Here is a 27125-nt window from a genome sequence, read left to right as displayed (position 1 = left end):
CTTCATGCAGTGAGAAGACATGAAAAAGGAATTCCTGGTGGAGAGTTCTGCCCAGTTCAATCAGTTACACGTACAAGCGATCAACAGAGGTCAATAAGCAGGATGTGACAGGGGGTGCAGTCACAAAACTTGCAACCCTTGCTTTTCAGGAGTTTATTTTCAAGAGTGTCCTACAGATGCAAAGGGAATGTGGGCTACTTTTCAGCTGAATATAATTTATTGCACATTTTACATTTAATTTCAGATCAACAGAACACTCGTCGTAAGTGAAATAAAATCCTGCACCAGGAGCGAGTCACAGCTGAAGAGTTTTGTTTTGTTTTTAATAAAAACAAGTGAACACCCCTTTATTGTATGAACTTTTTTTTTTAGAGGGGGGGAGCATCTCTTTCAGACTGGCTCAAATAAGTCTGCTTTTGGAAATCTACTTCTCCTGTTACAATGACTTGAGCAAAGAGAACTACAGTTGCACAGACAGAGGGGCCAGGTACATGTCAGGAAATGATTTATGGTAGTAGTTGTCAAGAGCAACAACGCACTGCCAAGATACTTTCCCCCGTGTCTCGCATGTAAGCAAGCAATGAAGGCTGTTCTAGGACTCACCAAGAGCAGAACTGTGACTGAGAAACAGCCACGATTATTCCTTTTCTCTATGAAAAAGCCTCAGTAGTGTTGACGTACGCAGTGTGTAGTAGATACTATAAGGCTGCCATTTCCATCTGCTGTGTCACTAGAACAGGACTGCCCTTTTTGCTGGTAAATCACTGGCATGGCTTCTATGCAAGATTAATCCAATGGATTTATGTCATAACTGATGCTTTTTAGAAAGGGCAGCTGAATTCTACATTTTCAGCTCTTTACCCGTTTGGTATCTCTCCTCACTTTGGTCTGGTTTACTTGTATAAACTACATTCCTCTTTTTCCTAGAAATAAATTAGATGGAAGAGATAGTGGCAGCATCAGAATCAAATGAAATTAATTGCTGTCCTTCTCCCCCACTTGCTTTCCTCTTTTCTTGAAAACCTTGATAGTACACAGTTCTAGGTGGCAGAAGAATTAATAAGACTATTATGCCCTGTGTCCTTGTCTGGAATAGCAGTGTTTGAAATGAGCAGCTAGATGGGTTCATGCTGAAGAGGTCCGTGTTACTACAAAAGGCAAAGAACTTCATTTCAAACATACTTGTTCTTCACAAGTACATTTCAAATACAGAGTTGAGATGGACAACAATCTCTGTCCTCTTTCCAACAAAAGGATTTACACAGAGGCCTTCCAGGAGGTGGCCAGAGAGCTTAACTTCCCCTCAGGAGCAGAAGAAGGTATGTTACCTACCCCAGGAAGTATATGGAGAAGTGAGAGTAACAGGTCTTCTTCCCTGCTCAGTGCAAGAAGATACATGCGAGACCGCACAAATGGACTGTGGCCAAATTGCAGCAGGAAAGACATGGCTGCATGACGGGTGGTGCCCAGTGCCCGCTCGCACAACCTCAGCAGAAAGCACTGCGCATTCAGAGTCACGTTGCTTTATTGGTTACTGAGCCACAATTCAGAGAAGTATTGCCTTGGAGCCACCTGTAGAAGCAGGTTCTCTCATTCTGTCTCCTAACATAACTGGTAGGACACCACCTGCTATACGGATAGTAAAAATAAAAATGTCTCTGTTCAAACTTGTAGCGTCCAGGGGAAGGTTTTGCAGTTTCCGTTGACCCAGGTACCATAACGGACGCGCACACTCTCACCAGATTAGCCATCTGCATCGATTCTGTGAGCTGTCAGATAAGAACAATAAATGGATACATGCCACTTCTGCTGGACGAGACACATCCTAGCTCAAACTTACCACTGGACCAGGGACAGACAGGAATATTTCTGGCTGCCAACAGAATGTGATTCATATACACCTCCAATGTACTTATGGAGGCTTTGTAAGGTGGATAGGCTTCTTAAATTGGGCCAGGGAGCTGGTCTAGAGTAAACACGAGGTTTGTGCCCTTTAGCCAACTCCCCAGACCTACAGGGGTACCAGTAAAACTTGTCACTAGCAGGTACCGGTTTCACAAAATTATTCTGGCACAGAAAATGTTTTGGCAGATAGATAAATGGGGATGAGGAAGAAATCTGGCTCAGGCCTCCGCCTTGCCTTCATACATTCAACTCAGTCCTCAAAGGGCAATCCAATGCCGTGAATTGCCCAGCAGGGACACCAGCAGCTGTAGGAGGCCTCTGCTTCTAACTCCAGTTAGATATATAAGGCTAGCTGGTACAAACAGCTGCTGAGCTCTTTTAGGTCGTACTCCAGAGGCATATCATGGTCAGTCCATTTCAGTAACCCCAGTTCTGAACCCCAGAACCCCAGTTCTGCGTGCTTCGCCACACAGACCTGAAGCGATCTTTTACTGGTTCCCGAAGGAAGAAGCAGGGCGGTCCCTGCTACTTACATTGCTTTGGTATCCTAAGGGCCTCAGTGTCAGCTGACATCACTTGGTGCAGAACTCCTCGGAACTGATAAAGCACTTTCAAACTCTTCTCCTCACCCACGCAGGGGTCGTAGAAACCCGGCAGCCCAGCCTTGAAACAGAGAAGGACAGACTGAGCATCGGCGAATGGACTTTCACAGCCCTTCGACTGACCAAAACCATTCATTAGGGCCAGAACAAGGTGTCATTAAAAAAAGAGGAGTTTTGTTGCCAATGAGATGAGACGAGAAGCTAAGGAATCGTCTCCCCAGTGGCAAGTTCTAAATACAGAAAAGAGCGAACCAGGGGGGTGGGAAGTTGCTGGTGTACAGCCCCAGAGGCTGTAACATGCACTGCCCCACGCTGCAAATACAGAGACACTGTTACTTTGGCACTGGAAATGCCCAGAGAAACAGAAGTTCCTGGAGGCTCGTAACACTTGGTATGTAAATGGCTTCTGTAAATTAATCTAGAGTCACTAGCATCAAGCACAGTGGAGTAATCCCCTGGTAGGACAGCATACAGTTCAACTGAAATTCTGAGTCACACATTTGAGCTCTTGAGTCTGGGCTTTGACAGAACAGCTACGTACCTTGGATGCCTCTGTAAGGATGAGTTTAGAGTCTTTCACCAAGCACTGCAGGGGCACAGTCACATCTATTACTTTCACCTTCTCATTCTTCCTGCTGTTGTCATTAACAAACTTCCCATACCAGGCGTTCACTACAATCAAACCTGCATTTCACATGAAATCACAGATGTGATCAAAGGCTTCCACCGACAGCTAGGCAGACACTGATGAAAAGACCATCCCGACATTCTCTCTTGCTTTCAATGATATTTCAATTTTCCCTGCCCGGACCCATGCTTCTCAAGACAAAAGAACATTTCTACTTGGGTGTTTGTTAGCAATCTTCAGCACTAGGACAGAACGACATGACTTCAATGCCACGCTGATGTGACAGTCCAAGTGGATGTCAGTCCGCTTTGGAACATTCTCTTGGAAATTGCTAGCAAACATCAGAATTCTGATTTCCATTACGATCCAGGAGCAAACTGTGTAAGCTAGAGACCAGTGAAACCTGAACTTCAGACTATAACTTTTGCACAGATTTATACGCACACCTCTCTCTTGTGAAGAGGTGAATCCAGACTATTGTCTTCCCCCTGTGGATCCACCTCACAGCATGTCCCAAGATAATATTCAGTGGATCCCTACTAAGCTCAGGCACCAGAAGCCGAATCATAATGGAACTTGCCCACTACACGTGCAACAGCAGTTATGCTGTGCTTCATTAGGGGTGGAAATGAAGAAATGATACCTTGCGTTTCTCCCCCTCAACCACCCAGCCTTTGTATTGTTTCTTCCTCTCTCCAAATTCATGGAACAATAAACGATGTTGTAATCTTTACCCATTCTGGCTTCCTCCGCTTCAATTATCCTCCGGACAGACTCTTGCATTAACCGGACCTGTCACAACACAAGGGGCACAGCAAAAATCAAGCAGTGTCAGACACTGCGTCCAAAAGAGAAAAGCCCAGAGTGAAAACAGCTTCCTTTAACTAAGGGGGATTAGTTACAGGACAGACTTACCGCAGCTTCAGCCTCCTGCTTCTTCTGAAGGATGTCGCTGGCTGTACTCTCCCTTTGCTTCTCCAGCTCTCTGGCATAAGGAAGTCAACATCACATCAGGTCCACACAGTGGATGGGATTCAGCCACGAAGTGGCAGATGTCTGCTTACCCACCCTCCTTACAACTGACCCACAACCTCACACAAACGAGCTCGGTTTTAAGGTTCTTCCCCACCTTTCAAGATATTTTTGCAGGCTTCCAGAATTCAGTAGTATTGATGACGCAGTGAACCACAGTGCCTCAGCTGGATATCCCAGCCTTTGCACCAGGCTCCCAGAAGCACTTGAGTGGGACTTCCCAGCTCTGAATTTAAAACACAGTCTTGCAAGCTCACCTCTCCTTTTGTGCCCTGAGGTAGGGTTTGATGATTAGCCTATGCATGGCGAAGTAGATAACTAGAGGTCCCACGGTGGCATAGAATACAGCACTGGGAAGCAGCTGATCTGTTAGGTGGACAGGGAAGAAGTAGGTCTGGCTAGCCCTATTCAACCTGGAACAAAAAAAGAACAGAGTGACAAGTAAGAGGAAGCGCAGAGTTTAGTGTGCTTGATTAAGTACACTTAGCAGCAGTGCATGCTGCTGAACAGCTGCTGAACCAGAGGAGAGATGAATGATGAGCTCAAAAAGGCAAAAATCTGATAAACCGAAACAAGACCATGGTAAGACAGACAGCTGACACCACCCAGAGCCAGACTTTTATGTAGCAGGCATGTCTTGTGATAGTACCTGGCCATTCTAAAGTGTTTTTTTTAATCTTAGGAGAATTTAATTGGTCATTAATTTTACCACAGAAAGGGACCAACATCATCATCAAGAGAAAAGACAATGCATATAGAGAAGGCCTATGCTCACAACACCGGTATGTGCCTTCAAGGAATGAGTACGTTAATATTTTTCTGACGCTTATAATAATAATATTTTAGAAAACGTTCGTTTTCTTGGGTCGGAGGGCTTTCCAGCAGCTTCCGCGCCCTGGCACGCCCTCTGCTGGCGCCAATTCAAAGTGCACTACAGGAGATGAACCCCTAACGGGTTCTGCCCCTTTGTGCACTGCATCTTGGTAATGGTATCATCGCCTGTATTAGTTAGCGATAATTCACTAATTCAAGTATACACTTGCGTACAGTGTTATAAAAACAGAATGCAATTCAATCCATTTCTACTAATAATATTTTCAGAAATCTTCCATCCGCTTACCATACTGCGCCAAACCTTACTTTAAGCTCTGTTTTCAGAATATTGTGATGCACACACACACTAGTCCTCAAAGAGGTGGCTCAGGCTCAGGGTAACAGCGGCAGAAGCCACACATTGCTTCCGATAGGCGCCACTCAGAGGAGAGGGCAGCTGCAACCTTTCATAGTGATACATCAATATACCTGTATTGCCCTAAGATTGGGACCTTCCCACCTGAATACTGGAAATAGAACAATGCAGGTTACGGTCAGCCTCTGCAATCTAGAGATGTAATCTTGAACTGACTTGATTTTCAAAGACACTCCTTGGGGAACACCAACACTGACGGTGGCTCCTAAAATGCTGTGCCTGGAAATCTTCCTCTCTGCTCCGTACTCCACTATGGTCCCAAAGAAACCCGCCCTAGAACAACAGAACCAAAAAATGGTAAGACAGGGAAGACTCCTGAATTTCTCTTTACTGAATCCTGTAATTCCCCAACAACCAAAACATGGAAATACATCTGTACATAGCAGATGTTGGCCACTGGAAGATTCACAGTGTATCTACAAGGTGAGATTAGCCGTTTTGGCTTCTAAAGTAGTAAACAGACTACAAGAACTTCTGGCTTTCTTACTGGTGATGATGTAGAGATACCACACACAAGTATTTTAAGTTCCACTTATCCAAAGAGGCACACAGACCTAAGCCTCCAAGACATTAACTTCAGCATCTACCAGATTTAATTAATGAAAAGCAGATTCCCAAAGACCACTGAAGCATTTGATTTGCGTGGAACCTGGAGGCTTACAACAGCAGGAGAGGACAGATTCTTCAGGCTGTGAGCAATATGAATTTCCTCTTGTGCACTTACTTGAGAGAACCTTTCACTCGTGTTTGATCCTCATCCTGAAACTTATGCTGATAACTGACCATCATGAAAGAATGGGGGATTCCCAGCTGAAATACAAGAGGCACAAATGTATGAAAACACACCCTGGGCCACCACTGAACGTCCCCCCAGATTTCCTTTCTTACCCTTTAAGTGGCAGAGAAAACATAGCAGTGCTTGCCACTTACTCGTCACAGCCTGCAATCTCTGCGGTCTGTGTTGTGCATCCTGACCCTAACGTGAGCTGATCCACATCAAATAGGACCATGTTGGGTGCAAAGTGTTGCACTCTGCCAAATGCAGCTGGTTACCAACGTTACGTGTTCGTATGAGACAGTACCAACTGCTCCGTTATCCTCTAGTCCCAAGCCAAAATACTGCTGGGACGGAAAAGCTGAGGCACTTCTCCCCCACGGGGTGGTATCGCTGTCCCCCGCGTACAGCAACAGGACTCACCTGTAACGCCACGGTGAAATGGCTGGTTTTTGTATCCCGGACAATACTAGTGTTCATGGCTGACTGGATGCCCCACCGCCACTGTAAGTAGCCCATCGTGTTCTTGTCAAGGTTGCGGGCTAGGACCGTGGTGAGGCCTGGGCGGATCCCACGGGACGAAAACTGCAGGGCACAGTTTGTAGTGATGAAACTAGGAGAGATAACAAAAGCCTCATCAGTGATAAAGCACAGGCTCCCAGATGGCCTCAAGTTCCTACTTATTTCCCTAAAATATGACATATCATCTCCTCTTTTGCTGTCAGAAACTCTGTCTCACACATGGAAGCCCCAGAAGAGCTCCCCAATTTTTTGTTCTGCTCCCAGAGCAAACTTCTGTTGCTCTGACTGTGAGATCACGTCTCAAGTATCATGAATTCATGACAAGATGAAATACAAATCTAACGATGTGGAACACAGACCCTCCTTAAACTGGAAATATGAAAATGAAGGACACCAACACACAAAAAGGAAACAAGCATTTTGATCAGTCCTAAAGCATGACCTTAAGTCCAAAGAAGAAATACCTTATTTTGTAGGACAGAAAACAAATCCAGAATTAACATGGAAGAGAATTCAAGCCATTTAGCTCCTTAGTGTGGAATATGAATCGTTAGACCATTTTTCTAATATTTACCATCTTGGTGTAAGATTACGGAATATCTTCAGACCAAAGAGAGGTCCCTGAAGGTCTCCTGCTCCAAACTCCAACTGTTTAAATGCACAACGCCAAATTGTTAGAAGAAAACATCTTTTACAACAGCGACAAAGTAATTCACAAGCATCATTTACATCACAGACATTTTACACATCCAAGTAACATTTACCACATATTTCAGCATCCTCTCTTTTCTGCTAGCTTTGCATTCAGAGTAAGAGGTGTCTCACTGAGTAGGCTCCTCATGAGTAAAACACAGCCAGTTCCGTCGTGCTACAGCCTACTACTATGAGTACCTGCTCTGGTTGCTCCAGTGAAAATGGAGAAAACACCTCCATCACAGCCCCACAATGGCGAACAGCAAGGCTTGGCCGCTGCCCTCTGAGTGTAAGAGTCCTTCTCAGGACGGCCTCACAGTAATGCTGTCAGCAGTTCTGCTGCTGCACCGTCTCAGCGTCTGCAAAACGGGCCTGCTGCTTCATCCGCTAGTCTGGGTGACTTCAGGGCTGCTATTCAATGTTTATTTGGTGCTATTCAGTCTCATTAACGGAAGCAGTTCTTAGACCCGACGCTTTTCATGACAAAGCCTGCAAAAGCAGTTCCTACTACATCTGCATCTCCCAAGTAAGTTTATTACATGGGTTTTTTAAAACTTTTTAGTTAACTGACTCACAACAATATCCACAAGCTCCTGTATTACCAATATTACAAAATCCTGATGCAAATCAAATGCTTCCAGTCTATGAACTCTCAAAGAAGAGGAAAACTCCCATTTCTCACAAGCTGAGGAGCTGAGCCACTGGACTAGTGAGGCACAGCCTTCAGGTGGTGACATGGGACCTTCCAGCTACTTAGATCCTGTCTGCCTGGGAGTCAAACTATTTTCGCCTATAACTTCTTCCCTTGTGAGCAGAGCAGTTTTTGAAGCGAAGGCAAACTATCACGCTGCCCTAAGGTGCACGCTCACAGCCTCCAGAAGGCACCTGGGAGGCTTCAGACAGTGAAATTAGAAAGGCCCTGGAAACAACAGGTAACAATTCAGTCAGCATAAGTGAAGTCCAAAATGCATAGCCAAATGGAAAGGGGAAGCAATTAAGAAAAAACAAGGTTTGGCCTTCCTTTTTTCTCAAATTCCTTTGAGAATTCCTTTTTCTGCATTCTACTGAATGTAGAAAATAAGAGGTGAAACAGAGCTGAAGTTCCCTAAAGAAAATAAACTCTAGGTAACTAATCCAAGCAGCCTGAAATAGACTGGATATAAAAAAATGCGTAACAGCTAGTACTCTTACCTCTCCCCATCCCTTGGCAGAAGTCACTCGTCTCAGAGCAAGATTAATTGATCCACCTCCATTCCCATTCTGGGTGGAAAGGTTACCAGACAGTATTGCTGTGTCCGTGGCAGTCAGCGGTGCCTGAAAAATAAATATATTGTTACCAATTACCCTGACCCCAATTCACACATTTAATACATGTTCTGCAAGGACATAATCGTGACTGCAGAGACTGTAAGCGCAGAGACACAGGTAACACTCCAGTTGACTCCTTGTCATCCACTAAGCCCAGGTGTTTGAACCAGACATAGCCACACTTGCTCTAAATTTTGTAGTCTAAGATCAAGTATGGCAAAAAGCGAGATAATTCTTACAGTATCAGACATCTGTGACACTTTTAATGCACCACCTTGAAGTCCTGACCCTGAGCTGCAAACCCTCCTCACCTCACTAGCAGACTAAATTTCTTCAGCTTTCCCAAACAGAGGAAACACTCCCCCTTCTTTTCCTTACCCACATCCTCAAAACTGGGCGCCGTTCGTTTTCATGCACTAAATACTCTATGTTCAGTGAGAACTAGATGCCTGTTTTCAATCACAATTGAGCCTCCCCGCTAGCAGGAAGGCAGAACCACTGTAGCCTACAAACCAGTCACACAAACGCATGCTGCACAGTCAACACGCAGTCCTGCTAGAACTGAGCTTCCTCTTCCCACCCACGCTGGTAATCGCATCCTTCCATAAATCAAGATGAGAACCCCCTGAGCAGTGTTTCATTTTCTGTTGCTTTGCACTGCAGTGCCTCATTAGCTCAGGCCCTGCTCCACACCAGCAGCTGTGTCTGCCCTCCTTACCTCAATGGACTGGGATATGTGCATTTTGTTTATCTCAATCTGGGGAAAGCTGCTCCCAGGCACATCTTCGTATTCTTCGTCGTAACGATCAAAGAGGTCAGTGGCATCTATTCCAACACTAATCGTTCCCTAAGGGATGACAAGTGAAATAAGTACTTAGCATTAACAAGCACCCAATGCATATAGGCCAAATAGCTAAACCATCCTTGTATACGATTAAATTTTTTTGCAGTTTTTTCTTGTTCTACAATTACCTTTTCCACTCCAAAATGCATTTCTTACGCATTCACAAAAATGAACTATTACAATATTCTAAAACAGCAATATAAATCATAAAATATACTGGATAAAAGACTTTTTTTTCAGCAGGAATGCAACCTGCAATACCAGCAGGTAATTCTTCTGTTGTGACACACTACGGAAGTAGGTAGAACACTTTTACACAGCAGGTTTCTTCTTCCTGCACAACTGACTCTGCTCTGTCAGTATTTTAAAGTTGAAATAACATATTTTAGAAATTGATCTCCTTCAATGGAACTTGGCCAGAAATCCCCCAAATGCTTTCTTATGAGTTATCTGAAACAACTGAGTTTTGAGCTGCATCATTCACTTGCAATTAACCTTGCTAGTAAAAAATTTTCTTTTTTTTTTTCCTAGTTTAAATCTTGTAATCAGAAGAAAAGCTTGACAAAGATGAGACTTTTAGCAAGTGGTAAATATTTCCTTTCTCAGACCATTGAAAAGCTTATTCCTACAAAAAACTAGGCCACAGCTAAATAGTCTGGCTGCCTGCTGCTGTGCTCACTCAGACTAACTGCAAGAGCGGGTTTATTTGAAAAGGGCACGATTACATCCTTGTCTGGGTCATATAACTTCAAGAGGCTTAGAAACCTTCCCTATAGACCCATTAAACAGCATTCCAGCTCAAATAAAGTGTACCAGTTGCAATAAAAAAAAAAAAAACAAACCACCCTCTGTGCACAAGCACACAATGAACTCTGCACAATTTGTATAAAGAAACTCAATAGCTGGGTAGGTACAAAACCCACTCGCACAGAGTCCAAGTATGGATGGAATACGTTCTGATTTAAAACTGAGAGAGCATTTCTCCTTGCTCACTCCACTCTAATCAAATGCTGAACCATAAATACAGGAAGAATTGCAGAGTCTGACAGGACTCGAAACTTCTCTCTGGTTTGCCTCCCAACTATTTATTTGCTGTGGAGATTCCGAACCTCTTCTCAATGTTTATTTTCTGATTTCTCACCCAGCAAAAATTGCATGAATATTTTAACACAGGAAGGTGTGATTATTTCCAGGAGAACTCTGGAACAGGGGCTGTGCCCCAACTGTTTACAAATCACTCTTGGCAGGCTGGCGAATTTCAAAGCAATTACGCTCATCGTTCTGTTTGTGGCAGCCCCCATGACAAGCTCCTGCCCTTTATGCAGAAGACTACTTTTCAGGAACACCTACAAAGTCACCTTCAAGGGATCTGCTCTCCAGACGCTGCAGCTTCTTCAGTTTCAGCCCTCTCCTATGTTGTGCTGTTCCTTGAAACAAGGCCAAATTAAGAGCGAAGCGAGGCAAAACCGCCAACCACCTAGGAAGCGGCGCAGCCCTGCACTGCCGCTCCAGCCCTCTGGAAAGACATGGAGTAGAACAGCCAAGGAGAAACACAAAGTGCCAACTCCACTCAATGAAATTCCAGCAGAGGCACTCCAGAGTGGCCGATCAAACGTTTCTAAATACAGGTGAGCATTTATTTTAACAAAAGAGAGAACTATTTCCATTTTTCCCTGAGGCTCTTCAATTCAAGGAAATGTAAAACCCAAGATCTTTCGTAACAGAGGCAGGATGGAAAGAAAGGTTTTCCATGCGGACCACCACATTCGGTGCAGAACCTTTGCCAGACTGCAACTTTAAATTCCAAGTTAAACATTTCTAAACAAGGGATATCATGCTGAGCAGTAAGTATGCTGAATTTGAATGGAAAAAAAGACAGAAAATTGCGTATTTTCAACTCAGACTGGAATGTAAGTGGCAGTAAAGCTTTCTCAAGAATTTACACTAAAAAAAACCCCACTGAGAAACATCTTACTGTACTATGTTTATTCCTACTGCAATGCTTGTACCCTTTGTAAAGATGCACCAAGGTCCACACACATTCCTGAAATTCATTGCACCTCCTTTCTTTCAATTATATCCAAAATCTTATGATTTCGTTTTTCACACGAATTCTAGAAAAAATACCCCTCCCAATGAAAAAAGGAAAACACCTGAACCTATCCATGAAAATCCACAAGAAACATTCAGAGGAAAGGAGCGTCTCTGTTCCCTCCCCAGCTTCTCAGCAGATCTTCTATTTAGCTGCCTTTCGCCAAAGTGAGCGGTGGACTCCGTGCAGACATTTCACCTCCCGCCAAGCAGGTGAAGTCACCCTCAGAGGTCTATAGATCCTGGCAAGGAAACTGGCTCAGGCGCAAGCACAGGAAAAGCAGCAGATGGTAAAGTTAAAAATATTCCCGGCGAACGACAGCATCCCCTATGCCACCGGATAATAGAGAGGGGACTGCTGCTGCTCGCAACTCCCCATCAGCCACCTGCTCAGACCACTGGAAACGAAAAAGCCTTCCCCCAAGAAAGAGCAGCAGGGAAAGAGCTGGAAAACTCTGCTCAGAAGTCGGTGGTGCACGCATGCCACGTGCTGCAAAGCGCACCAGCGCAGCAGGGCAGGAAGCTGGGGAGCGGCCCTACAGAACCATCAGAGTTGTTATCTGGTGTCATCTTTTAAAATCACCTTTATTTGCCATCCTGCGAATACAAAACAGACTTTACTGATGGAATTAAGAGGTGTGCCAGAGAAGAATATACTCCCTCCTCACCTTTTTTCTTAGGGATTTACCTTCTGGAAGGTGACATATGGAAGCTGTGCAAGACTAAGCCTTGAGGGACCTGCATTTCTTGGATGTTGACCTTCCGCAGCAGGAAAATAACGGGATTTAATTTCTCCTAACAGGAAGCAGCTCTTCTCAAATCAAGTAATGAACTTTTCAACCCTTCTGCACGTCTTTGAAAGCAAAAACAAAGCTCTAAAAGCAAATAATAGACTCAATTCGAAACCTGCCAAATTGCCTACATCTGGTTATGGCTCAACATTTCTGGTTAAAATGTTTTATTTTGCTGGAACCGTTTTATAGAACTGACAAAATGTTGGAAATTTTAAAATAACTTGCGTTCGTGTATGAAATGATCGCAGCTGCGCTACCTAATTCCACAGGAACACTGCCTGGAGAGACATTTCTATAGGCTGCCAATCAGCAATTGCGGTAAACACCCAGATGGCTAATTTTATCGCAGGACACAGAGGCTGAGGCTTACAATGCAGCTCTGCGTTTTACTGCTCACAGCCACGGCGAGGCGCCCAGATAAAATGCCAAATTCCTAAAGTCACAGAGAAGCACGAGGTGGAGCTTTGAAGAGGGGAGGGACCATGCCCCTCTCCCAGAACACCCTTCTGACCCCAGCCACCCCCATCTCCAGCAGAGACAGTTCGACTTGCCTGTTTTGTGGCATCCAGAAATCCCTTCCTGCTTGGAATAATGCTGTCAGCAGATATTCACCTAACACCTTACGCTTATTTACTCTTCCAATACAAACAAGTTCTTAGTACTCGCGCACTATCCACAACAGCCTGGTGATCTGTATTAGTCGATTTGCTTTGCTAAGAGCAGTGCAGATCCACAGCCTGTGCCAAGGTGAGTATCTCAAAACATTAAAGGTCTTCTCAGATGGACATTTTTCTGATACAGTCCTAAGCACTACTGTACTCACACTTCTGTCCACTCAGAAAACATTGTGATTTTAAACTGCTGACCATGAAAACAACAGCAACCTCCAAAACCAAAAGCAGTAGTAGTTAATCAACGGGTGGTTTGTTTCTCGGGTTACGCAAGTTACGTTGCAACGCTTTAGAAGTCCGTGCCTGAACACAGGAGACCTCCTCTTCTAAAGCCACCGAAAGAGTACAGCCACCTGTGCCTCAGGACGCAGAATCTGCACTGACTGCAAGCCTCCGGCGAGAGCTCTGGGGATACCCAGTTTTCCACCAAGAATAGAAGCATTTATAAATAAAATATTGATGTCTCATCACAGCTTATTTTTTCAAGACGGAGAAAGTTTGTCTACATAAATATCTGCACGGTTACCTTGGGGTAGACAGAGAAAAATTATCACTCCCCCACCATGGACCACTTCTATACTGCATAGAGGAAATGGTTTTCCAACACATTTCAAAAACAGGTATAAAATGGTTTTTGATAGTTTAAGCAAAAAAACCCAAGAAAAATATAGATACAGGTAAAGTAAAGTATGAATACATTTGGTGAGTACAGATGCAGCTCTTGGATAATGTTATTCACTGCATGAGAACCAAGATTTTTGTGATTCAACAAGCTCTGAAACCTTGGTCAGTGACAACCCTGACGAAACCCGAGTTTGCCTAGCATACTTATCAAGCCAAGAGCCAGCAAAGCCATTAGTATTCTAAACTATTGGAGTATTCCAGTTGCCAGAGGAGTATTCCAGTTGCCAGGGGAGTATTCCAGGTGACAGAAGAAGCAGCAGTCGATCATCATTTCCACTTCTCCCTGCCATCCCAACACTACTAGGAGAACAACCTCCTCAACACAGTATTCTTGATCATCTCTGAACAGCCAAGATTCAACTGCGAGGTGGGTCATTTAGTGTCAGTTTATGGCTGCTCAAAGTGACTGAGAGATGGGAACGGAATACTCTATGATTCACATCCTGAGAACACAATCAAGCTTTCCTAAAACAGGCGCTAACTGTGAAACTGGCAAGACCCCAATCCTGTTCAGGTTGATTTTGCTCACTGTGCTGCAGCCGGAAGAGTTCTGCTACCCAGCTGGTTTGGTAGCTGCCTCACATTTTTCATTGGCTTCAAAGCTGCGTTTGAATATCTCCCCACATTGCTGTGACACTACAGCAGTGTTGAAGGGAAAACCTGTCAGGTAACTGCAGGGAGTTTCATTTTATTTGGAATACTTGGAAAGAAATCATAAACATTTCAGTGTTAGGTCTGTTTTCTTGAAATTGCTGAAAGAGATATTTTGCTCCTACATGTTTCAACGAAAAAAAGAAAAAGAACTTCCAATAGAGGATTAGTGTTCAAAGAATCAGCTGTTTTCCCTACATTGTCCAGAGAAACTGCATATTCGAAAAAGGAAAAGTAACTCACTAAGTATAGATACCTAAGGGGCTATTTACTACAGCCTCATCTAGGCTCATCACACCCTGCATATTAGTAATAATTTATGGATTCACTCTTGAGACTAGGATGAAGTCTTTGTTTACCTTTGGATTAGTTCGCTGCTGCAGTCTTCTCTCTTCCCTCTCTCTCTGCAAACGCTCAAATTCTTCCCTGATTTCAGCTGGAGTTCTCTTCCTCTCCACAACCTGCTCAAAAAGAAATTAAAACCAAAAGATTACCAGAAAGAGGATGTTCAGGGTATTGCGCTGCTGACGGGACGGACGTCCACTGACCTGGTACGCTCTAACACGTTGCCCCTGCTGCTGCTGTAAGCCACTCTGCACGAATTTCAATAGTCAGAGTTTGGAAGCAAACACCTGGGCCAGATCAAATGGCAGGCATGAGAGAAAACCCCATGCTTTGAGAGAAGGGAAAATGGTGTTGTTATTTCTATTCCCGTGACAAAACCAGGGCAAATAGGTTTCAAACCACAAGTACAAGATACTGCAGCACAGCCATTACCAACAGCTATACATTAACTTCTCTACTAGGTGTAGATACAAAAATGAAAAAGACTGAAAGTTCCTGGCCTGACGTAAACTGATTCAGCGAGAGTTTTGTGATTTTAGGCTACGCTGATTCACATCTGTTTACCTTACATGGCTCAGGGAACAAGGGTTTTCAACAGGTATGGCTCTAGGTATGGACAGAAAGAGTACTGGATTTGGCTTTTCAAAATAAGATCAAGTCTGCCACAAGCAGCTGAAAAATGTCTATTACACGCTGCCACTGCTCCACATTTCTTGCTACTAACTCCAAACTTGACCTTGGTACTGACCTGACCCAATACAAAATGATTCTGCAGCAAGCAGCGTAGTGCAATCAACTAAGACTGGCAGAGGCTAGCAGGGGAATTAACAACAGGAAAGCCAGGAATGGACAAGTTCTCTTTCAAAGCCCAAAAAAACCAAACCAACAATAAAATAAAAAAACAAAAAAACAAAAAAAACAAAAAAACAAAACAAAAAGCACAGAAAGAAAAAGTAATTTCAAACTCAGAGGCTAGCCGATGCTGGAAAAAAGTTTTAGATGAAAAAAAATGAGACTAGATGGACAATAATGACGCATTTGTCTCAGACAAAGATGTTGCCTGTCACAGTAATATCCTATTATGGAACTCTGAATGTCAGGTTTATTGTTCTCTTGTCAAGTGAAAAACCTAAGTATTCTTTGAAAATCCATCATGGTGTTTCAGCAGAAAGACAGAAATAAGTAAACAAGGATGCCTTCAAACAAACAGGCATTTGTTACCATCAAGGTGTCAGTGCAGCTCGATAAAACAAGAATGTCAGATAAAGGTGGGTTTAGCCAATTCCACTGGCCATAAGGTGCTAAATTTCTCTCACCTCCCATCCTTCCATCTCCAGTCCTCTCCTCCCATATATGTCATAGATGGCTCTGGTCTGTGGATCACTAAGCACTGCAAGTTAAAATCAAAAGAGAGGAGAGAACTCAGTTTTTGGTCTTCTCCTCAAATTTCAGACCAACACACTAGTGTTATTTGGAATTCAAGCACAGATCCTGGAAACATATTGTTCTACAGTTGCATCCAATTTTTACATTAACTCCCTTTAACCTTTTCACGCTGTATTAACAGGACACACTGACATTTCCCCCCAGCAAAATTTGTTTTTTCCTCCTTACTTCTAAAATCAAAAAGTGAAAAGAACACAAGAGAGACATGCAGACTAACTGAATACGCAGTGGGGTTTTTTTAATACTGCTTTCTCTGACTGAAAGGTGACATAAGCCCTCTAACTATCAGTGGGATTATCAGCAATTCAGCAATAGCCGTCCCTGGAAACTTTCTGAGGAGGATTGACATCTGCCTCTGTCTAGCTTTCAAAGCTCTTTAGTGTTTCGCTCCCTGTTGCCGATCTTCCTCACCGACCCTGTCCACTGAGCCTTTCCCACCCAGTCCAAAAATGTGGGATGTGCCGAGCACCACCGACACAATTTCCATGAGGCAGTTCATGCCTTGCCAAACATCAACTACAGGATAATTGCAAAAAAGTATGTAGAATGTGAATCTCCCAAAAAGTCACCCAATACAATGGAGAAAATAAAATACACCAGGAGACTGCAGAACAGTTACTTTGGAAAAGACTGCACATAGAATTAAGATGAATCTCTAAAATGTAAGGCATATTTAAATGCATAATCTCTCATACCACACCCTTCCTTAAAAAAAAAAAAAATTCAGTATTTTTCCCACGTGGTTCCAAGACTGGCTTTATCCTTATCATGTATTTCTTTTGACTGTGGAGGAACTGATGAGTCTTCAGGGAGCTGGGTGTATATATTAAGGGAAAAAAAGGCTTGTACTAGTAATTGAGCTTTGATTTAAACTACTTGAAGATTATTGAACTTGCTAAATGTCACAGGCAGATACTATGTTTTATAAATTCTGATAAAATCTTTTGTTGTGTGATACTAAGAGACAGAAGAGGAGGGGGAGAAAATAGGCAGGAGGTGGGGTGGCTTATTTTCAAGACGTCAAAATTTTTGCTTTTAAAATATTATGCTCACATTCGGTACTAAATGAGCAACAATTTACTTATATATCGTAACACAGAGCCAAGCAAAGCCACAGAATTCAAAGGGAAAGCTGACTCTAATGTAAGACCTACTCACTACATTAAAATGAAATTATTGAAGCATCCTGAGCTTTTATTCCCCATGTCATCAATGTAAGACCTTCACTGTTCTCCCCAGCAAAAGCTTCCACGTGTCCTAACGCCTAACTAGGGACAACGTAAAAGACTCCACCCACATCCAAGTCCAACTGGAAGAAACAAATGCCTATCACTCAGAAAACATGAGAGTAAAAAAAAAAGCTCATCTTTGAGGTTTAATAGAGGAATATTCATTCATCATTTTGCTTTAGTTTCTCTTTAGGCTACAGGACCGGGCATCTAGTTTGCTGCACCAGTTTTTTAATGCAGAAGAGTCCTACCAGCTTCTAATCCCTTTGCCTTCCAGGTGCCCCTTATCACACTTGCAAAATGCTGCAGGCTAGTTCTAACAAATCACTTCCTCGTGCCTCAGTTACACTATGTATTGGTGACACTGGGATTTAAGTATATGTCGTCTTAATTCAGAATATTTTTAAAGGGCTTTGGCATCCTTGGATGAGAAAAAAACCTAACTACTATGAATCCGTTGTCCTTATCTCAGTCCTAGAATATGGAAGAACTTGCTGAAAAACAATGGAGACTGCAATCAGGTGACAGAGAACAGAAATTCAGGATGCATCAGTTCAAAAGTAAAATATGAAATTGTCTTTCCGTTTGAAGCTTTTCAGTCTTCAGTCTCTTATGAGAGAGTCTTTTCAGAAGTAAGGGAAGTGGTGAAAAGATTATTTACAACATGCAGGAAATAAGACAGAGACTCCACATCTTGTTCATTGCAGAATTTATACTGCGTTGCTCCTCTGATTTACAGGACAGAAGCGGGAAACAAAGCATCGCTAAGTATCAGCAAATTTTATTATTACTTTATAATAATATCTCTCTTCTTAAAAAAGCATAAAGACACAGCCCTCCTTCCAGAAAAAATCCTGAAAACAGTTTCTGCAAACTTGAGACTTCCACTGACCTTCATAAGCTTGGTGAACAAGGTTAAACAGCCGCTCAGCTTGTGTTTTGAGCTCTGGGTCTCTGTGCTTGTCTGGATGGTACAGCATACACAGTCGGCGGTAGGCAGCCTTTAGCTCTTCCTGAGAGGCCTGTGAAAAGCGGTAAAAATGAATTAAAGTACAACCAATGCTATGTAAAAAAGACCATTCTCAAGATCAGCCCTAAAAGAGAAGTCCATCAGCTATTACATTACACTACTTTTATTTACACAAAATCAAGAACGGACTTTTTTTTCATTACATAAGTTAATGAAATGTTCAATTATGCACGCCAGTATTTTCCACACTATTTATAGTGCGACAAGTGACAGCAACAGCTCATCAGTGTACACCTAGGTATAAAAAGTTAAGTAAAAAAAAAAAAAAAAAAAACCAAAACCCACAAAACACCAAAGCAATCTTTGTTCATACATTATTTTCATTAGGCAACGACCGTCTCCTCAATTCAATGCAGAAAAGCAAAGAAAAATAAAGCCACCTCAGGATAAGAACACTTAAATCCAGAAATGTACATCAAATTCTACTCGTATTTCAATCTTAAACCCTCCAGTAGACTCTATAACTATCAAAAAGCACTGACCTTCCACAGCAGTAAAGGTAAGACATGCAAACCTGCAGTTTTACATTCAGCCCTTCGCTGCTATGCTCCCTCGCACCTCCCTTCCTGTACAGCGAGGGCTCTCTGTTGTGCCCCAAGAAAGGCAGGTGCATCGTCTGCCCTCAAAAACACACTCACCTGCAGCAGACGATGACCAGAAGAACAGCGTGTCACTAAATGCACCAAGAAAAAAAAAAGTCCTGTTCTATACCACAACCACTCCAGAATTTGAGACAACACCTGGCCTCGTTCCGAAGACAGATTTTGGATGCCTCTTTCAGAATCAATGGAATAAAAACCCCACTCCTTCCATTACCGTCTTGCAGGAGACAACCTCACAGCAATATTATTTTTGACTCCAGAGAGTCCTGGTAACTTCCCCTTTCTCATCTCATTCCTGCAACAGTCCTTATACTGCAGCAGCCATCTATTCCTTGGAGGCTGGTTAACACCTGTTTAGAAGCGCGGTTGTCAAAATCATCCAGAACTTCCCCGAAAGGCACAGGTAGCGCATGCAGCTTCACAGAGCTGCCAAGCGGCCAGTTACAAAACCGTCCAGGCAAGAATCAGTTCCCAGGGCGCAGGAAGCAGGACGCCACTTCTCTGCACCAGGAGAAACACGCAGAGTAAAATAACCAAAACAACGTGACGGGGACTTGCCGGCCTCCTTCAAGCAAATGTCATCCCTTTTATCAGAGCCAGGGGTTACAACGGACGGGAATACAACGCCAGCAAGCCAGAAAGGGGCACCCAGAAGATGACTTTCGATAACAGAATCTGAAGATACAAATTCCATTTACTCTTAATGCTCTTCAGTGACTGAAGCTTTCACAGTTTCCAAGCTTTCACCGTGGAAATAAAGGCCCTAAAAATTCATTACTTAAAGTAACATCTTTTTTCCAGCTTGTGGTACGGAGAGTCTGGGTTTTCATCAAAGAAATGCATTCGTGTACCACAGCTAGAAATCCTTTCAATTTCGAGGACAGCTTAGAATAAATGTTTTCTCTGCACATTTGTACTATTTCATGTTAATGTTTCTAAATGATACAGCAAAAGAGGATCTGCCAAATTTGCTGGCCCCGAGACAGTAAAGGTAGCTACAGATTAGCTCTTTTCTTTTTACTACCTTATGCTTTCTCGGGCATCGAATTTAAACTCGACTGAGAAGGCAGGGGAACGTATAGGTCTAAAATGGCATTCTTTAATCAAATTAATGATAAATGGTTTAATGTGCTATTGATTATATAATAGAAATGAGCAGTTTCATTTTTCATAAATGCCATGTTCAATAAAATGTTAGATTGGGCCTTTCATCATCATTGAATAGCTCGGGTCATTGGTTCAATATTTCATGAGCAATAGCCTCTTAGAAACCGCTAAAGAAATACTGACATCATTTCAAATTGCAATGGAATACATAAGTCAGTAATAATCATATGTAAGTTACATTTTTATTACCAAAATTCCGGCAAAATTAAAAGGTGCCCCATCTCCCTGTTTGGGGTTTAAACAGCTTCATTTAACATCTCAAACACTCTACCACGTTTTTACTGGATTGAATTCTATAAAAGATTAAACATTTATATACATACACTCTAGAAAATCGCTGCGTGGTAGGCCTGCTCTCCTCATCGGGGCTGCAAAGTTCAGTGGTTAACTATTATTTTAAGCTCAGCTGCCACATCACACGAAGCTGGCTCAGCATACAGAAATGCGAGTTCACTGCATTCCACTGCTACACAGGATAGTAGCATTTAATTTGAATTTAATTAGCAAGGGGTAATTAACAAAGCAACTACTACTCTCAGTTGGAATTACTCCCTCAAAGACCATTTTAACTTGGTTTCCAGCTCCCTGCTATACCAAACCTGAATTCTCTGGTCTCTAGCGAAGGGCTGCAAGCGTAGCTAAGTTAACTATTAAGCCTTCGCTGTTAATCTCCCAAGCAGTCGCAACCCTTGTGCGTTTCCTACCTCTTTCTTTTAACCTCTACGTGGGCACACTGCTGACCTTTGGGAGGGTGAACTACAAAAGCTGTTGAGTGATCTAAAAGTACGGCCCACCGGCTTTTAACAAGACTCGGGCTTGAGTTGCACAGAAATTTTTCCAAAAAGAGCACACTTTACTGCACGGCATTAGAGAGTTGGGCAAACAGTTACTTCCACACATTTTTCCTCCAGAAACGCAGATTTACGCAAATGAAACACATGAGACTGCCAAGGAGGCCACAAGTACTGACATTAACTCCAAAGATAGTTTTTTCAAAGCTATCAGACTGAATCCCTTCTGAGTCTCGAACTCCTATTACACGCAGTAGTTGTAGTTCAGTAAAAGCCTCCTTCAGCTCCAATCGTTAACATCTAGGCCAACGTGCTCGAATAGTGAGGTCTGTTTATATATACACACGCACACATATACATAGTGTATATATATAAATTGTTATTGCATTTGATGAAACAAATTACAGGACAGTTTATACATTCAGATCTTTGGCGATTTGCCTAATTATTACCACAAAAAAAGCAGTTACCTTCCATTAAGTTCCAAACTGTTCTAGCATAACAAAACCACATCAATTAATACCGGTCTATTCTTAAAAATGAAACCGAGGACGACTGATTCTCCTTTTTTTGACGAGAGGTGTTTTGCAAAAAATGTAGGTGTTTCCGATCTGGAAACATTTGGAAAGTCCGCAGAGCGCTGGTTAAAACGGGACCGAACAGGCAACCGAAGAGGTAAGTACACCGTACGCGTAGGCAGAGACAAGCCCAAGGCCAGGCTACCACTCGCCCGAGAACCGGGCGGAGGAGGCCGCTGCAGAGCCTGCCCGCCTCACCCTTGGCTCTCACCCGCGCCCCCAGGCTGCGCCCACCGCGGGCAGCCCTGCGGTCCCCGCCGGATCTCCGAAGTCCTGCTCCGGGCAGCGGCTGCCCCAGCCCGGGCCCGAGGACGCGCTGAGGCAGCCCCGCTCCCGCCCGCCGGGCCCCGCCGCGGCCCGGCCCGCCCGGGCGGGCACCGGGGTCACGGCCCGCCCGGCCCCGCCGCCCCGGCCCGCGTCGGTGCCTCCCCGCCCGCCGCCGCCGCCGGCGGGCCCACCTCCCGCCGCACGTTGAGCAGCGAGTAGTAGTCCTCGTTGTCCGGCACCTCCTCCCCCAAGGCCGCCGCCATCTTCCCGACCTCTCACCCCGCGCCGCCGCGCGGCCGGGCGTGGCAGCGGCGCGAGAGCGGGCACGAGGCGTGGCGCCGCTCGCTGCCGCGCCCCCTAGCGGCCCGGAGGGCCGAGCGCTTGCGCATGCGCCCGGGCGGGACCGCGCGGCCGAGCCGTCTGCGCGTGCGCGGGCAGGCCCCGCCCCAGAGGCCGTGAGGCGAGGCGCGCGGCGGGCGCGGGATGCCGCGGTGAGTGCTGGGCCCGCGTCGCCGGGGAGCCGCGCGGGATGGGCGGGGCCGGCCCCGTGCCCCGCGGCGGCGGCCCGGGCCCTGAGGCGCCTCTCCCGCCGCGGTCGCTCCGTGCCCGCGCTGTCGCCCCGGCCGGGAGCGGGCCGAGGGGCGGCTGCGGCAGCAGCCAGCGGGCAGGGCCGCGGGGCCCGGGCCGGCGGAGCCGGGGTGGGCAGGGCCTCTGCCCGCCCCCTTCCTAGGTAAGAGGGAGGAGCAGCCGCGGCGGTGCCCCCGCCTCGGCGAGCCCCCCGCGGCGGCGCCGGTCCTGTCTGGCGAGCGCTGCCGCAGCGGAGCGGGGCGCCGCGCCGTTCCGTGGCTCCGCTGCCGGGCACGGCGACGGGGCTTGCGCTGAGGCTGCGGCCGTCCGCGCCCGAAAAGGGGCCGTCTCCGAGGCCTGCGGTTTGCGGGACCGGTGCTCGCCTGCGTTGCCCCGAGGCCTCGCCCGGCATCACAAGAGGACCGTTTCCGCACCATTTTGTGACCGAAGCGTCTTTGTTTCATGAGCAGCTCCTGGCTCTTGCGAGGTTGACTTGCAGAGGTGGCCTGAGGAGCGCCGCAGCCTGTTACAGCCCGGGGTCGCGTCTTCTGGCTTGCACAGAATACGAAGGCGAGTGAAAGATTAGCTCAGCAATGTTAAACCCGCTGGCACAGAGCAGCTGGCAGGGAGCAAACCATGGCTCAGCCTTGCCCTCATTTGTCACCAGTATAAATTTGGAGCAGTTTTCTTCGGGTCGACAGAGCTGCTTTGGCTTTTCACCACAGAGCAGAGAATGTGGCCCTAGAGTTCACGCTGTGTTGCCCTCCAAAGAGCGAGCGGTCTTGGTGGTGGGTTAACCACGAGAGGGCGCTCGCCGAGCCTTGCCCAGTGGCGAAATGGAAAGAAATGCCCCAAAAGTGTGGGGAGCAGGCAGAGTTTTTAGGAGAAGGGCTTCCCGGCCTGTGCTTTAGCCTGTGCCTCGTTATAAAGCATGCTGCTGGACAGACTGGGTGTTTGTTGGCTTTATTGCTGTGAGAAGGTGGCCAGGAGGAAAAATAAGGCCTTTCCTGCTTGCAGTTGGATGTTCCCCAGTGACTGGACCTGATGTTTGTGTAGGGGATGCGGGAGTAATTTTGGAGTACTGCTGTCCTCAAAGAGGAGCTTTTGAAAGACCACTCGTTAACACCAGTACAGCCTAGCGTGAAGCTGAAACTCTGTTTTCCCATTCCAAATCTCAGCTAATCTGTTTTGGATTTTATCTTCGCATAACTTTTGTTTGAAAACAGGAATGCTTTAATATTTAATAAGTTTTTTTCTGATTCAAGGTTAGTTAACAAGGAAGTATTGATTGCATTACAGAAGTTCCTCTGCGCTCACAGTGAGATGCAGTGCTTGGAACAAGAGGTCCACAAAGGCGCGCTTGCTCGGGAACCATGCAGGAGTGGGTCTGTTTTGCAGGGAATCACCTGGCAGCGTGCTTTTCCTGAATGAACCCACCTGCTAGACTCATTTTGTTCCACGTGGTTTAGGAGTCATTGAGTCTGTGCAAAAATGCAAAGAAGACTCGAGTTCTGAGGATGTCAGTTGCCGTGGCAACGCTATTTCCCATGGATTTTGGTCCTGTCGTAATTGTGCTCTTTTTCTAACGTGATTTGGGAGTTGTGTGGTCCTCGGGGATGTTAGTGGTAGAGTTACTGGGAATCCTTCCCCTTACCAGATTGATCTAACGCTTTCCTAAAAGACACAGCTGCTCGTTGCCAGCCCTGGCCGCTGTTTCGCATGCATCACAGATGATTCAGGGGAATTTTTTGGGAACAGTCCACAGATGTCACATCTTGGCAGGGAAATATAGTAAGAGAGAAATATTACTTTAGGGAGCTAAATATGAACTGTGCTTTCTAAGCATGTAGAGATAGCTTTTTAAAACCCTAAATTATAACAGAGGAAACGCAACATAAAAAAAAGGCAGTTGGGGGGAAGATAAGTACTTGTTTGTGCTTTACGGACTTGCCAAGTTTTGGTTCAGGGTGCAGTCGCTGCTCTTGCCCAGGTTGCTACTCACAGACTCCTGCCACCGCACAAGAAAGCATCATGGTGCTGTGTGAGACGTGATCTTCGCAATGAGAGAAGCAGACTGCGGGAGTCAGATCCTGGATTTAGCCGGCCTATGTGCTGTCACGTGAAGCTGCGGCTTCTGCGCCGCTGTGTGTAGCGTGCTCCTTTTGTAAACTGTGAGTAGCCGTACTAGTGGCCTGATGCGGCTCTGGCGTTTTCCAGAGGTCACAATCTACTGGTGCCTCTCCTCCTCAGATGTAACTGGTTGAGTTCCTTCTTAGAGTAGATGGTATGATCCGTGGAGACAGCAGAAACTCTCATTGTTACTTGTTTTTTTTCTAAGCTTTAATGTCCTGGATTTTTTATAGGCAGAAAAGAAACTATGTACTCCGTTTAAAAGACATCGAGCCCGCACCCAGAAAGGGAGTTAAGCGTAATGATGCTGAACATCACCATTCTTAGCTCAAGGTGTTGAGTTCATAAACTTGGGTTGGGTGCTTGTTCTGGGTAAGCAGCGGGCAGCGGAATGTGCTTGAAAGGGTGTTGAGGAGGGCCCTTCAGGAGGGCTTGCGCAGTCTGTCTGGACGTGTTGGAAGGGTGCGTCTGAAGTGCCAGCGTTCCTGAGCTTAGGCACCAGCGAGCAGTGCTGCGTGGTGAAAAAGGGGGCAGCAAACTGTGCGTGTCCCTGTCTGGAAATTGGGTTTGGAGCTAAAAGTGTTGTGTTTTGGGGTTTTTTTTTAAGCCAAGGGAAATGTGTGCTCATGTTTCTCTGGGATGCTAGTGACTCCTCTGCAAGGTGCAGAAGCGTTCCAGAATTGATTCACTTCTGCTTTCAAGGCAGAGATGCCAGCGATACCTTCCATCTACTGAATCTTTCATCTAAGCTAGTGGGCTGGATGGGGAACCATCTTCCCTAGTCTGGTGAGAGTGGCAAGGCACTTGTTTAGCAGATTTTCTTAGTAACTGGAATCATGTAGTCATCGCTGGAAAATTGCCCCCGCGCAAAGTGTTTTTGCTAATATTAACTTTAGTTCCATCTCGGCTCAATGGAGGGAAAAACTAGAAAGTGCCATAAATTCAGCCGAGCTTGTCAAAGCTGTCAAATTACCACCTGATAAAGCTCCTACCTCCTAATGATTACAGCCATCAGCCAGAGAGGAAATGTATGCCGATGGGGCTTTCGAGCGACAGCGCCAGGGTTCAACATTGTTAGACTTTTAATGTAGTGTCATCTGGGGGCTCTCTGGCTTCAGTGGAGGGTGAAGCTCTGAACAGTTATTTCTTTTAAAAAAAAAAAAAAAAAAAAAAATCCAAGGATGTAGACTAGCATACTACCTCTCTCTTATCAGCCAGATTAATGCTGACTGCTAAATTTTAGTAAAGGTCTTCTTTGGTCCCATTTGTTAGTATTAGGAGTCCATAGAGATAATGTCTTTTCACGTATAAAAGATGCTATTGATTTTCTGTTACTGTTGTCCTGAAATGTGCACAGTGTGTCTATGGAGCAGTGACAATCCTCCATCACTAGCTTTATGGGAAAAGAATGGTTATTGAATCTCGTCCCATAAAATATAATCTCTTTCTCTCTTCCAGAATTTGCCAGCCCCTGTGGGAGTCCCTCATGTTATCTCTTTGAGAAAATTGATTTTTTTTGTCTCTGCTTTGTACACTTGTGTTTAGTTTTATTTTTAATTTAGCTCATGTGATATGAAATGAAGGCTTCCCTGACGTTAAGCGTGCTTTCTCAGCGTTGTATTGCTTCTTTTTCATATAGATCAACACTTTCAGGATGTTTTAAAATAAAATAAAGATATTTGCTTGGCACAAGTCTCTCCTGTTGTTGCTGGGAATTTTTTTACTCTGGGTGAGTCACTGCCCTGCTCTTTCTTTCCAGGCAGGTCTGAGATACTGACAGCTTTTCAGCTGCTTACAGGTAAATTCAGGGTAAGTTTCTAGAGTCAACACAGGCTGATTGATTTTGGATGAATGACACTATGGCAGAGAACACAACTTGCAGTACTATCTGCTCAAGGAGCAATGGTCTTTGAACTTTAACAGTGGCAAAAATACTCTGTCAAATTTGTCCTTTCCTCTGTGTAGCAAATGACTGACGATGGGACTTTTTCCTTTCAGGGAGGAAACGACAACATGAATTCATAGATGATGAGTAGGATGCCAAAGCCAGAGATGACAGTGCTCTTGAAGAAATGCTGGGTAGAACAAAAAGGTAAAAGGAACAGCTGATTGAGTGCATTTTGGAGCCTGTGGGACTTCATGTGGTACCTTCCCTCATGAGGCAAATGGCACACCCCATCAAACCATAGCTGAATTTTCTGAATTCCCTCCTCCTCCATTTTGCATGAAGTCCCAGTGATGCCTCTCACTCCTGACCTACTCTTTCTATGCTTAGGTCTTCCCCAAAGCTGCATCATTCTGTACCTAAAGCCCCTGCGAGACTCGTACTTTTGAATGTGTCCTTGCATGCACATGCTTGCAGGTTCAGCAACCGTCTCATCCTGACCTGCAGCTCACACTGCCAAATTAGCCTAGCAATCATACCAGGTTGTCTGCTACCACGTGTTGTGATGAGAACAAAAAGAGAAATAAGAGATTAATTCAACTGGTTAATTTGCAGCCAGTGCCATTCTCCTGAGGTGAT

The 27125-nt window shown here is 45.0% G+C and overlaps 2 protein-coding genes across 2 annotated transcripts in view; one reads left to right on the top strand and one right to left on the bottom strand.

Moving 5' to 3' along the window:
• Window positions 1-235: 235 nt before the first annotated feature.
• On the bottom strand, window positions 236-22207 carry DNAJC11 (DnaJ heat shock protein family (Hsp40) member C11). The gene is made up of 16 exons (XM_082328918.1): window positions 22096-22207; window positions 18362-18491; window positions 16111-16184; window positions 14809-14910; window positions 9433-9561; window positions 8598-8720; window positions 7288-7361; window positions 6615-6804; window positions 6141-6226; window positions 5573-5689; window positions 4425-4580; window positions 4051-4120; window positions 3870-3927; window positions 3049-3191; window positions 2439-2568; window positions 236-1769 (listed from the first exon to the last, which is right to left on the bottom strand). Exons 1-16 carry the CDS (start codon window positions 22165-22167, stop codon window positions 1744-1746), a joined length of 1680 nt encoding a protein of 559 aa, XP_082185044.1. The 5' UTR covers window positions 22168-22207; the 3' UTR covers window positions 236-1743.
• A 502-nt stretch (window positions 22208-22709) lies between these two features.
• Window positions 22710-27125, top strand: part of CAMTA1 (calmodulin binding transcription activator 1) — a gene marked incomplete at its 3' end in the record, with an annotated part of 321803 nt that continues 317387 nt past the window's right edge. Inside the window, exons 1-2 of the mRNA XM_082328970.1 lie at window positions 22710-23041; window positions 26600-26693. Of these exons, the coding sequence (XP_082185096.1) occupies window positions 26627-26693 (67 nt within the window). The 5' untranslated portion in view covers window positions 22710-23041; window positions 26600-26626. The remainder of the gene's footprint in view (window positions 23042-26599; window positions 26694-27125) is intronic.

The sequence above is a fragment of the Platalea leucorodia genome, assembly GCF_965183815.1.
Source record: "Platalea leucorodia genome assembly, chromosome: 17".
NCBI lineage: Eukaryota > Metazoa > Chordata > Aves > Pelecaniformes > Threskiornithidae > Platalea > Platalea leucorodia.
The sequence above is the reverse complement of the archived record's forward strand: the minus strand, read 5'-3'. Positions and strand labels throughout refer to the sequence as shown.